A 12,297-nucleotide genomic window follows, 5' to 3' on the forward strand; every position below is an offset into this window, starting at 1 on the left:
AAACCTACAAAAAGACCTGTACATACATAAATGTTCTCATAGTAGCTTTATTTGTAATGGCCAAAAATTGAAAATATACCAAATGTACTCCAGCAAGTGAATGGATAAAGAGACGTGGAACAAATAAAGCAGAATACTACTCAGCAATAAAAAGCAACTAAGTATTGCTACATTCAACAATGTGAGTAAATTTAAAAACATTATATGGAGTGAAAAAAGTAAGACACAAAAGTACATACTGTATGACTGCATTTATTAAAGATGCTAGAATTTGCAGACTAATCTATTGTGATGGAAAACAGATCAGTGGTTACCTAGGGGCCTCGGGTAGGAGGGAGTGACCACAAAGGGACACAAGGAATCTCTTGGAGTGATCACAATGTTCTGTATCTTGACTGTGGTATATACATCTGTCAAAACTCATCCAAATGTATATTTCCAATAGGTTCAGTTTATTGTACATGTATTATACTTCAAGAAAACTGATTACACATTCTTCCTTTCATCCTCACTAGCAGAATCTTCATTTTGTTTAGCAGTAGCATGGTCTGGCCTGGGAAATGTCAGTGAAAATTCCTTGGTGGTGCTTCCTGGAGAGCTCTTTGATAGGGGCAAATTCAGGCGGTTACATGCCTTTTGTCATTCCTCTTTGTCCTACCTATAATAAAGAAATGATACTGGAGTTGCCATCCCAAAACAGTGAGACGATAGGCAAAAGGAACAAAGTCACCCATGAAGCATGGAGAAATAGAGGAGCATGAGTTTAAATAAAACATCACTGTAGAGCTGTGGTGTCATTAAAAAAAATAAACCCACTTCTTGCTTCACCAACTATATGGCAAGGTTTTTGTTATTCACAATCAAATATCATTTCAACAGATGCAGTTTCTCTCTGTTAAGGGATTGAACTTACTGTTTCTAAATCTCAGACCTATTTTGCTGATTTTCTGGGCCACACTCAGTTGTAGAATCTTGGTTGTTTTGGGCAACCCTGGCTCAGGGTACCTGAGCACCAGCTTCTTTTCCTGGCCCAGCTTACTGGCCAGCTCTCATGCCCGGTCCCCACTTTCTTACATTTCCCTGAGGCACCCAGGTTCCAGAGTTCCCACAAAGTCACTGTGAACCTCCATGCTGTCCTAAAGCAGGTAGACTCTCTTTTCTCTCGTTAATTTATTTTCCCAGTCAGCACACTTCGATTCAGGCTTTTTTTTCCAAAATGGAAAATTTGTGTTTTGTTCCCAAGTATAAAGCTTGACTCTCCTTACTGGCATTTTCCACCACTGTGCTCTTCTGCCTGTGCCTTTTTCATCATAGCACTTATCTTAGTTTTAATAATATATGTGTGATTGTTAATGTCTGTCTCCCTAACTATATAGGTGTTAACCTTCAGAAGGGCGGGAACCACATCTATTTTGTTCATATCTTTATTCTCATTATTTGCAGGTGGTCATGTGGAATCCCTGAATGTTAAGTGAATAAATAAAACTTCCACAGTATTTACAGGTGGCAAGTAGACTCCTAATTCATTAGCTCAGATTAATAGCCTTGTTCATGCCATGATCATTTTTTGAAAAAATTACAAAACCATGAAGACCAGGCCCACTAAAATATATACACTAATTTCAAACAGGTAGTTAACAATCATTTTTCATCTTATGTTAATTTTCTGACACCTTCCTCATACCAACTAGCATAATCCCTTTTAGGTGGGCGATTTTATCTCCTATTTTGTTGAGTAGATAATGGTCAATTGGTTTGAGTTCGCTCATCTGTTTTCTCTACTTTTCAAAATAACTTACTCTCTAGGAGTACCTCCTACGCTCTACTTTCAACATGGAAGGCAGAGCTGCCCCTTTCCCTCCAGATACTCTGGAATCTTGCTCTCGTAATCAACCCCCTCTGTCTACAGCAACTGCAGTCTCTTCCTTTCCAGTTGTCTCTTTCCTTCTGTCCTCAGGTATTCATTCATTCATTCAACAAACATTTATTAAATGCTTGCTAAACACTTTGCACTGTTTTATGTCTTCGAATACATCAATGAGCAAATCTTCACAGAATTTACATGCAAGTGGAAGGAAACAGAGCAGACAATAAACAAAACAAATATGTAAATTACAGTATTTACATATTTGTAATGTATGTATCTGCTAAGCAGAAATAAAGCAGGAGAGAAATAAAGGAAGGAAGGTGGTGGAGGTTTTAATTTTAAATAAGGTAGTGAGGAGGGACTTCACTAGGATTAGCAAAGCCTCAAATAAAGTGAGGGAACACATCTTGTGGGTACCTGGGTATTATGTGCTAAATTGTGTCCCTCCAAAATTTACATGTTGAAGTCTCAACCTTTAGTGCTTCAGAATATAACTATACTGTATTTGGAGATAAGATCTTTAAAGCAGTGATTAAGTTAAAATGAGGCTGCTAAAGGTAGCCCCATACTCCAATCTGACTGGTGTTAGAAGAATAGGAAGAGACACCAGAGGGAAGAGGAAGAAGTAAGAGGGCTGCCATCGGCAAGCCAAGGAGAGAGGCCTCAGAATCCCACCTTGATCTTGGACTTCTAGCCTCCAGAACTTCGAGAAAATACACTAGTTTTGTTCAGGCCACATGGTCTGTGGTATTTGTTAGGGCAACTCTAGCAAACTCATATACCTGGGGAGTTTCCTAGGCAGGCAAAACAACAAAGGAAAACCCCCAAGGTGGGACTTGATTGGCCCAATGGAGTGAGCAAAGACAGTATGAAATGAGATCAGAAAAGCCATAGGAACCAGATGTTGTAGCACCCTGTAGTCTATTGTAAGGACTTGGCTTTTATCCTGAGTGAACTGGGGGACCTTTTGAGGGTTATGACCAGCACTATGGAGAAGCAAGAAGACCGGTGAAAGGTGTTCTAAACAGGAAAAACTTGAGTTGCTGGATCAAATACAGCTGATAAAACAAAGATTATCCTTTGAATACAGCACTGGTGGCCTCAGCAAGAGCAGTTTTGGTGGTGTGAATGCCTGACTGTAGTGTACTTGGGAATGGAGGAAGAGGAATTGAAGATAAGGAATTTTGAACACTTGACTTTTGCCATACAGAGGAGCAAAGACACGTGGTAGGAGCTGGAAGGGGAAGAGGGGTTTCTTGTTTGTTTTGGGCTGGGGAGAGATTAGAGCATGCTTTTAGCAGATGAAGGATAATCTAGGTATACCCATATTGCCAACACCTTAACAAATCTTCACCGGTTTTGGACCAGGTGCGGTGGCTAATGCCCGTAAATTGCAGCACTTTGGGAGGCTGAGGCGGGAGGATGGCTTGAGGACAGGAGTTTGAGATCAACCTGGGCAACACAGAAACCCCACCTTTACAAAACAAAATTAAAAATTGGCCTGGCACGGTGGCACGCATCTGTAGTCCCAGCTACTCCGGAAGCTGAGGAAGGAAGATCGCTTGAACGCAGGAATTCAAGGTTATAGTGAACTATGGTCAAGCCACTGCACTCCAGTCCGGGCAAAAGAGCAAGACCCTCTCTCTAAAAAAAAATTTTTTTAAATGTTCACTGGTTTTGATGCGGGTAATAGCCTCCCGGCCAGTCTCCTCATCGTTGATGCTGTAACTGCTGAAGATGCATTTTCTTATCACTTCACTCATCTGCTCAAAAATCTTCAGGAAGTCTTGACTTGCAGTATTAAAAGTTCAAATGCCTTGGCTGAACATTCCAGTCTTCTCCACTCTGCCCTTTTGCAGTTTCATCACTGTCTTTGGTGAGGTACAAAGCGTGCCAGGTCAGAGGCGGAAGACATGAATTAAAGTCATGATTCTGTGACCAATCAGCTACGTGATCTTAGGCAAACTACGTCAGTGCACCGGGCCGGGGCTCCTTCCCGTTCCTAAGGAGGCGGGAGGCGTGTCGGGCAGACTGGATTGTCGCAGGTCACTGCCATCTCTAACAAGCGGACTTCTGAGCACCGTTGCGGCCACAAGTAAACCATCTCCTGCACCCTCCTTACTCTTCTACTTCTAGGGACCACACGACTTCTGCGGCCACTTCTTCCTGTTTCGCTTTTGCCTTCCTAAGTAGACTAGGCTTTAGAAGAGCTACAATGCCAGCTCCTTTAAGGTCGACCTCCTCCCGGTCACAAGGGACTTGCCTCCCACTCTTCACTTGGGACGGTCCTCTTCACAGTCAGAATCCGCCACGTAGTAAGTGCCGCTTCCAACCAATCAAGAGGCAGTTAGCGCAGACCTTTGAGGGACATCCACTTCCACCAATGATCTTCAAGTCTTCTCCAGCGCCTCGCTTTGTGGGGCGAGGCCAACCACCGCGATGGCCAATCTGTTGTAGGAAAGGTATTCCGGGAACTGATGAGCGCACCAATCAGGTAAAAAGACGTCGGGGAGGAGCATTTCTCATTGGTAATTGCGTCCGGAAGAGGGACGGGCCTCGAACGACGAGATTACGATTTGATTGGTAGGTGCGATGTTGACAACCAGGGAAAGTCCACCTTTCCCAACAAGGCCAGCCTGGGAACATGGAGTGACAGCGGCCGCAGCCAATGAGCGAGCAGACGCGCGGAAAGTTTGCTCAATGGGCGATGTCCGAGATAGGCTGTCACTCAGGTGGCAGCGGCAGAGGCCGGGCTGAGACGTGGCCAGGGGAACACTGCTGGCTGTCCGGGCCGTCGGGGCGGCGGTAGGGTCCCTAGCACGTCCTTGCCCTCTTGGGAGCTCCAAGCGGCGGAAGAGGCAGGCGTCAGTGGCTGCGCCTCCATGCCTGCGCGCGGGGCGGGCCGCTGATGGAGCGCGCCATCAGCCCGGGGCTGCTGGTACGGGCGCTGCTGCTGCTGCTGCTGGGGTTCGCGGCAAGGACGGTGGCCGCGGGGCGCGCCCGTGGCCTCCCAGCGCCGACGGCGGAGGCGGCGTTCGGCCTCGGGGCGGCCGCTGCTCCCACCTCAGCGACGCGAGTACCGGCGGCGGGCGCCGTGGCTGCGGCCGAGGTGACTGTGGAGGACGGTGAGGCGCTGCCGGCAGCCGCGGGCGAGCAGGAGCCGCGGGGTCCTGAACCAGACGATGAGACAGAGTTGCGACCGCGCGGCAGGTGAGGGGCTGCCGACCCGGGGGAGGCAACTTGTTTACGCGCGCGAGCCGCGGAGGATATGGTGTAGGGGGGCGTAGATCCGGAACCCGGGCGGGAGTCTTCCCTCGGCTGCGGAGGGCAGCTGGCGACCTGGGGACGAGCGCGGGGCCACGACGCCCTCCCATCCCCCGACCAGCGACCTGCCTGGGCTCGGCTCCCGAGGGCCTGGTCCTGGCCGACGGGTCAGAGCAGCATCCTCGCAGGTGCGGGAGAATGGAATTCCAGGGTTGCAAAGAAACGCCACTTCCCCTCTTTCATTGTTTTCGGGCACTGATTCTCTTCCAAGGATCCTTTCCCTCTTTTTCCTTACGCACATCACCTCCTGTCTGTGCTGGCGTGACAGCTGTTTTGAGAAAGGACTTTAGCAAAAGACGTCTGCATTTTCTTTCAAACACAACTCTGTAGTGCCCCCGGACAAGGATTGAGATCAGTGTCTTTCTAATTGAGATCTGCGGAACACCTGCAGGCGAATCACCTGGGGATGCTGGTGAAATCTACAGTTTTCTAGGCCCCACCCCAGTTTTACTGAATCAGACAGTCCCTGGGTAAGAGCCTGGCATCTGCGTGTTTAACAAGCACGCCGGATAATTCTTGCAGGCTAAAGTTTAAGAGCTATGGTCAGATTCTTGAATATTGTTTCTCGAACCTAAGAGCCATGGTTAGGTTCTTGAATAAGGGGTTTACTGTATAAACATTTAATATAGGGTTTTCTTTGAGTTTCTCCGCATTCAAAAAATGTTACTTCAAGGTGATTGTTTTAAAGCACTTTTCAAAGTCTAGACACAATGTAAGGCATGTTAACAGTAAATTTTGGGGACAGCCAATCTTATCACACCCGTGGAGAAAGTGATGTCCCATTTTATAAATGGAGTGTTAAAGGGAGCATTAAGTAAATTAAACCAGGGAAGGCTGGGCTCTGGATTGGAACATATTTTAGACTTATAGTCATTACTAGATCGTAACAAGTTAGATTTAATTTTAAATTAATATTAGAACTTTGATCTATATATCTGGAGACTACGATAAATAGGATAAGTACTAAAATTCTCTAGGCACCATTTGAGTATATAAACATTTGCAAAAATATATATATAAAACAAAGTTTTCTTAGGTTTGCTAATAAGTCAATTTTCCTGGAAGAGTGTTTTTGTTTATCATAAAGAAATTTCTGAAGCTCCTGCTCAAAATGAATTACATGAAGTAGAGTTGAGAGGTTTTGTTTTTCTTAGAATTCAAATCCACTTCAACAGGTACTTACTGGTTAACAAGAGCCCAGGGATGCCCTGGGTGGCAGAGGTTAGGCAGGTAGTTCCTGCCTTCCAGGAGAGTGTGCAGTCTAACAATACGGATGAAACGAGGAAGACCTATAACAACATTACAGACCAGAAAGAGTGCCAGTGTCAGGGATGTCCCAAGGTTTTTGTGGTGTTCCACTAGGTGAGGTATGGGAGTGAGGGTAGGTAAGAAGATAAGAGAAGGTTGTGGCAGAATGAGTTGGTTCCTGAAAAATGGGTAAAATTGTAATGGAAAGTTACCGGACTTGAGGAAACAGCAAGAGGCACAGAGGCCGGAGATTATGTTTGGAAAACATTTTGTCTCTGTATATGTCTATTTGTGTGTGTGTGTGTGTGTGTGTGTACGTAAGCGATATAGACATGCACATATGTATGCTAGGCAGGGAGAAGTAGATGATAGAAAAAATAGGTTAGAGCCGACTGTATATGTATATAGTCTGATGCTAATAGCATCATCGTCACTTGGGAGTATGTTAAAACTCCAGAGTCGGGCACCACCCCACACTCCCTGAATGAGAGCATCTGCATTTTAACAAGATCACCGTGTGATTCACATGCATGTTAAAGTTTGAGAAATGTTGGGTAGAGTATCCTGAGTGCCAGGCTTGATCAAAATTACACCTAAGGAATGTTTCTCTAGCAATAGTGTGTACTGAAAACTTGAGTTAAGAATACCAAAAGGAGAGTGTTATAGCAGTTCAGATGAGAGGTTTAGTGTAAAGTGGTATAGGACAGAGGGGACAGAGTTGAGATATTTGATGCAAAATCTAGGTTCCTGGCAAGTGAATGCATTCTTCCTTTCTTGGTACCCTTGTCCAGAGATTGAGACTGCGTGGCCAGAAGTTGAGAAAAGAGGTTTAAGGGAGCAGGGAAGAAAAGGTAAGGGGTTTGGTGTTGGACATGTGACTCGGAGTGCAGGCAGGACGTCCAGAGGGAGACATTAGGTAGGCAGGTGGAAGTGAATGACTAGAGCCAGTGAGAGGGCAGCGTAAATATGAATAGTTGAAGCTGTGGGAAAGGGAAAGCTCATGAGAAAACCTCAGGAAATGCCTTTTATTTTAGGGAGGAAGATGAGCCAGCAAAGGAGACAGAAATACAGCTGGCTAGGTTGGAGGTACAGGAGGAGGACTGGGAAGAAAGAGATTTGGTGATGAGCACACTTAAAGAATTTAAATGAAGCGGCAGAGACAATACTCAAATTGCAAGAGGTTAAAGATTCAGGCCCTTCCGCCCCACTCCATCCTTTCCTCACTGATGAGGTAATTTTTAGGAGAAGGAACCTCCGAACTTACTTATATACTGAAAAGAGGGAGCCTGTGTAGACAGAATGAAAATGAAAGGGGCTGGGCGCATTGGCTCAGCCTGTTATCCCAGCACTTTGGGAGGCCAAGGCGGGTGGATCACCTGAGGTCAGGAGTTTGAGACCGGCCTGGCCAACACGTTGAAACCCCATCTCTACTAAAAATACAAAAAATTAGCCAGGCATGGTGGCGGGTGCCTGTAATCCGAGCTACTCGGGAGGCCGAGGCAGGAGAATCGCTTGAAAACCTGGGAGGCGGAGGTTGCAGTGAGCTGAGATCATGACACTGTACTCCAACCTGGGCAACAAGAGCAAAACTCCATCTCAAAAAAAAGGAAAATGAAAGGAACAGATGATGAGATGAAGGTAGTTAGAGAAGATCCACTTAGCAAACAGGAAGATCATTTCTTTCTCATAAATTGCAGTGAAAACAGCAATTTTGGCTTGAAGAGCATACATGATCACCAAACAGAATTGGCTAGGAAGAGATAGAGCCCAGTTTTGGGGTCTGCCTTGTAGCGTGGACTTAAGATAGTGTGGAATGTTTGAGAAACCTTGAATAAGTTGATAGTCAACAGGAGATAAATACGCAGTTTATAAGTTTTTTCTAAATGCTCTTAAGATAACCCAGAGAATATTAATTAGTTCAGTAATAATAGACCAGTAATTCTGTTTGTTTCAAGGAGTATTAGGGGAACAGATTTGAATTAACCAAGTGTTTATTATGAACAGCTGTGAAGAACTGCAGTACTGGCAAAACTTTTAAAAAGAAGGAGGTGCGGAATTATCTTTATTTTTACACGTTGTCTTTTGATACTCAAGAAGCAATCCGAGATTCACCGGTTCATTGATTTTTTTTCTCTTGATGGAATTTTCAAGTCTCATTCTAAGTGCTTACTCTGCATATCAAGTATGTGAATGAGTGAATAAGCTATTTATTTTCTTTAAAAGTTAGCTAAAATAAACTTGTTTTTCTGGTACCAATCTCGTTGTCCATTTTCTTTTGCTAAACATTACATTAGTTGATATTTAAGTGGGATGGTCATTGCAGAAAGTTGGGAAGAAAGTCTCATCACCTCACTGTTAGATTTTACATATGTTTACGTAATTTTGGGAGTTACCAGTCTTCTGACTTCAACACAAATAGCAAATTGCAAAGTGTTACTTGGGGTTCTTGGGATGGGTTGGGAAGTCATTCCGACAATCTCAGAAGTTCTAAAGAACTAGTTTTCTCTTAAGTGTCACTAATTTGCAAAGTACATGTTCCTTTTTCCTCTGGCTCTAATTCCTCTCTAACAAAAGTATTTCTAAATTTGACATTAATCTCTGGTGCTTCTTCAATCTGTGCATCTGCAAACTGATTTTTTTAATTAAATGAGATAACATGAAAATATTTGCAAATATAAGATGGTATAATTTTTTTTTCTCTGTCCTTTTACAAAGTGATCTGATGTGAAACAAAGGCACAGAAGTCTGGTCTTCCTCAGACTTTCAGATTTATAATCATTTTTTGGTTGTTTTTTTAACTACTAGGACCCTTGAATAGTAGCATATCAGAATACCATGTTGAAAGGAAGCTCAGTCATATAGTCCTATTCCTATTCACTCACCCAACTCCAGACTTTTAAAGTTAACTAACAATCACCTTTAAAGAAGAATTTACACAGAACTTTCAAAGCAAGTAATAAGCCAAAATAAATATACTTCAGGCAAGTAATGAACTATCCTTTGTGTCTGCAATTGTCTTTAGCTTAATTGATGCCAGGACTGTGCTTAGACTATGTGGACAGGCATGGGAGATTGCTTTTTATCTGATCTCAGGTACCTGCGTTCATAGGCATCTTCCAGATTGCAGAGAGGACCTGTCTTTATCAGTTGCTGTGAGCTGTAGCTTCAGCGTGTCTCTTTACTCCCTAAACATTGCCTGATAACTCCATTTGCTTTTCTCCTTTTTTGTAAGAGGGGAACTTCTTATACATTTTTATTACAAATTGTTTTAAAATACAAAGGAGAAAACTTGTAAGTTGCAGAGCTAAATGTGAGGGGAGGAGATAAATTTGTGTGTGTAATTCCATTCTATTTGTAAATGACCATTTTGATTAAAAATCTTTCATAGGGCCGGGGTTGGTGGCTCACGCCCGTAATCACAGCACTTTGGGAAGCCAAGGCAGGCGGATCACCTGAGGTCAGGAGTTCGAGACCAGCCTGGCTAACATGGTGAAACCCTGTCTCTACTAAAAATACAAAAATTAGCCAGGCATGGTGGCACACGCCTGTAGTCCCAGCTACTCAGGAGGCTGAGGCAGGAGAATCAATTGAACCCGGGATGCAGAGTTTGCTGTGAGCCGAGATCATGCCACTGCACTCCAGCCTGGGTGACAGAGTGAGACTCTGCCTCAAAAAAAAAAAAAAAAAAATTACAGAATAGAGTAGAAAAGGTACTTTCAAAAATGTTTTAATGTAACAGGAAAAGGATATCTGTTACGTTAAAGATATATGTTAAACCTGTACCACTGAAAACTTAGATTGTATGTCTTTAAGGTCTAGCTGATATGTCAAAGTTACAAAGTATAGTTGGTAATTTTTGATATATTTGTTATGATTTGGCGCATGGCTAGTCTTGTCATACGTTTAAGTAAAGGAAGTTTGACTTGAAGATTTACTTAGTAGGTGAGGACCAGGAAGTATAGTCTAATCAGTACTAGTTTGTTTCTAAACAAGAACATATGCCTCCTTTAGTGAGAGCACAAGTTTGGGCAAAGGATTCTCGGCTACACCAAAAAAACAGGTTCAACCAAATCACATTTATAGTTTTCTGAAGTACTGCCCTCCCCCCAACCCCCAGAAAGGATATTTGAAATTTTAAAATAAGCAGTTGTTAATGTAGAAACTATTTAATCCATACAATATTCTCCTATCACCTGCTTGTCTTCTTTCACGTCAGAAACTTCCACAGGAAATAAAGTTCCTTTAAAATGATTTTATGAAGAAATTTAGCATACACTTATCAGAATTTGATAAACTTAACTGTGAATAGGCAGGTGTTCTGGGTAACTTAAGTCAGCACAGTTTTTCTTTTTTTATTGCGTATTCATTGTGGCATAAAGTCATTTCTTCTGGATTGAGGACATAATCAGAGCAATTACAGGATGAATGACATCTGTGAGATTTCTGAGAGGAATAAAAAGCTGCATGTTGTAGTAATATAGTAGTTGCCACTTATGCAAACTTACAGTTAACAGAATAACGAGTTAAAAACCTGAATTTCTGCTTCTGTTCAAAGTTTTGTATTTGGTGCATAACCTTAGGTAAATCACATCTTTTCCCATCTTCTCAGCTTTTTTGGTGGTGATTGTTTTATGTAGACAATATATTTGTCCTACCAAGGTTTATTCATTCAACAAACATTTATGTAGTTTTACTGGGGCCCAGGTACTGTTAGGCCCTGAGAGTAGATAAATGTCTTTTCTGTACGAAGCTCCAAGCCTGACAGATCATTGTGTTAAAGAATTAACTATCCTCGAATTGATAATAAGTGACATAAAAGTAGTGTAAGAGTGAAAAGAATGGAAGTGGCAAGTTACTGAGTCCCGGAATGAGAAAAATATCAAGGACAGTGTAGGCAACAGAATAGTGTGAGCAAGGGCACAGAGCAGGGAGTTTGTACAGTGAGCACAGAGCAGTGGTTCCTAAGCCAGGGCTCCAGGATCCCTACAGATCTGCAAAGATAAAAATGGGGATCCATGAGACTGCCAGTATTTTAAAATAACCTAATGGAAATTAAATATTTAATAGAAGGTACATTAAAAAGTCAAGTTCCTTTGCTTTGAACTAGAATTACATAAAACCTTATATAGTAATTACAGTTCTTTCAAGAAATGTTGAATATTTTGATTGGTTCTTAAGTATTTCCTCTAAAGATGGGAGAATTTATTATACACAGTGTTCATTTGGCAGGTGGAATAATTTAAGACATGGGGGAAAGTATAGGCAAGAGAACTTTTGAAAAGTTCACCCCATGGAAAGGGGGGAGTGTGGAGCTGGGAAGGAGAGGGGAGAGGGAGTTGGGCTGGTAGAAGAGGCAGAAAAATGAGATTAGGAAAGTACACTGAAACCAAATTGTGAAAGGCTTTATGTGCCACACCAAGCAGTGTGACCTTTCTTCTTCAGTGGGCACAGGGAACCTTGGAAGTTTATCAGATCTCTATTACAGAAACAAAACTGTGGGAAGAAGAGAGGGGAAAGAAACCTGAGGCAGGAAAATGTGTTAGAAAGCATTTTAAGGTGTTCTGATGAGAAATGAGAATCTTCTAGAGCAAGAGCTGTGGTAATGAAGAAGGAAAATTTTTTTTTTTTTTTTTTTTTTTTTTGAGACGGAGTCTCACTCTGTCATGCAGGCTGGAGTGCAGTGGTGCAATCGCAGCTTACTGCAACCTCCGCCTCCCAGGTTCAAGTGATTCTCCTGTCTCAGCCTCCCAAGTAGCTGGGATTACAGGTGCATGCCACCATACCCGGCTTACTTTTGTATTTTTTAGTAGAGATAGGGTTTCACCATGTTGGCCGGGCTGGTCTTGAACTCCTGATGT

At 43.0% G+C, this 12,297-nt stretch overlaps 1 protein-coding gene and 1 long non-coding RNA gene across 3 annotated transcripts in view; one reads left to right on the forward strand and one right to left on the reverse strand.

Moving 5' to 3' along the window:
• Positions 1-237: 237 nt before the first annotated feature.
• On the reverse strand, positions 238-3,600 carry LOC134737789 (uncharacterized). The gene is made up of 2 exons (XR_010123039.1): positions 3,206-3,600; positions 238-658 (listed from the first exon to the last, which is right to left on the reverse strand). It is a non-coding gene; the product is annotated as an uncharacterized LOC134737789 (long non-coding RNA).
• Positions 3,601-4,183: 583 nt separating this feature from the next.
• EIF2AK3 (eukaryotic translation initiation factor 2 alpha kinase 3) overlaps positions 4,184-12,297 on the forward strand; it is a 74,315-nt gene continuing 66,201 nt past the window's right edge. For both annotated transcript variants that reach the window (XM_054472501.2, XM_054472511.2), the window contains exon 1: positions 4,184-5,077. In XM_054472501.2, coding sequence (XP_054328476.1) covers positions 4,776-5,077 — 302 coding nt within the window. In that variant the 5' untranslated portion in view covers positions 4,184-4,775. The remainder of the gene's footprint in view (positions 5,078-12,297) is intronic.

Source organism: Pongo pygmaeus, chromosome 12 (assembly GCF_028885625.2).
Source record: "Pongo pygmaeus isolate AG05252 chromosome 12, NHGRI_mPonPyg2-v2.0_pri, whole genome shotgun sequence".
Taxonomy (NCBI): Eukaryota; Metazoa; Chordata; class Mammalia; order Primates; family Hominidae; genus Pongo; species Pongo pygmaeus.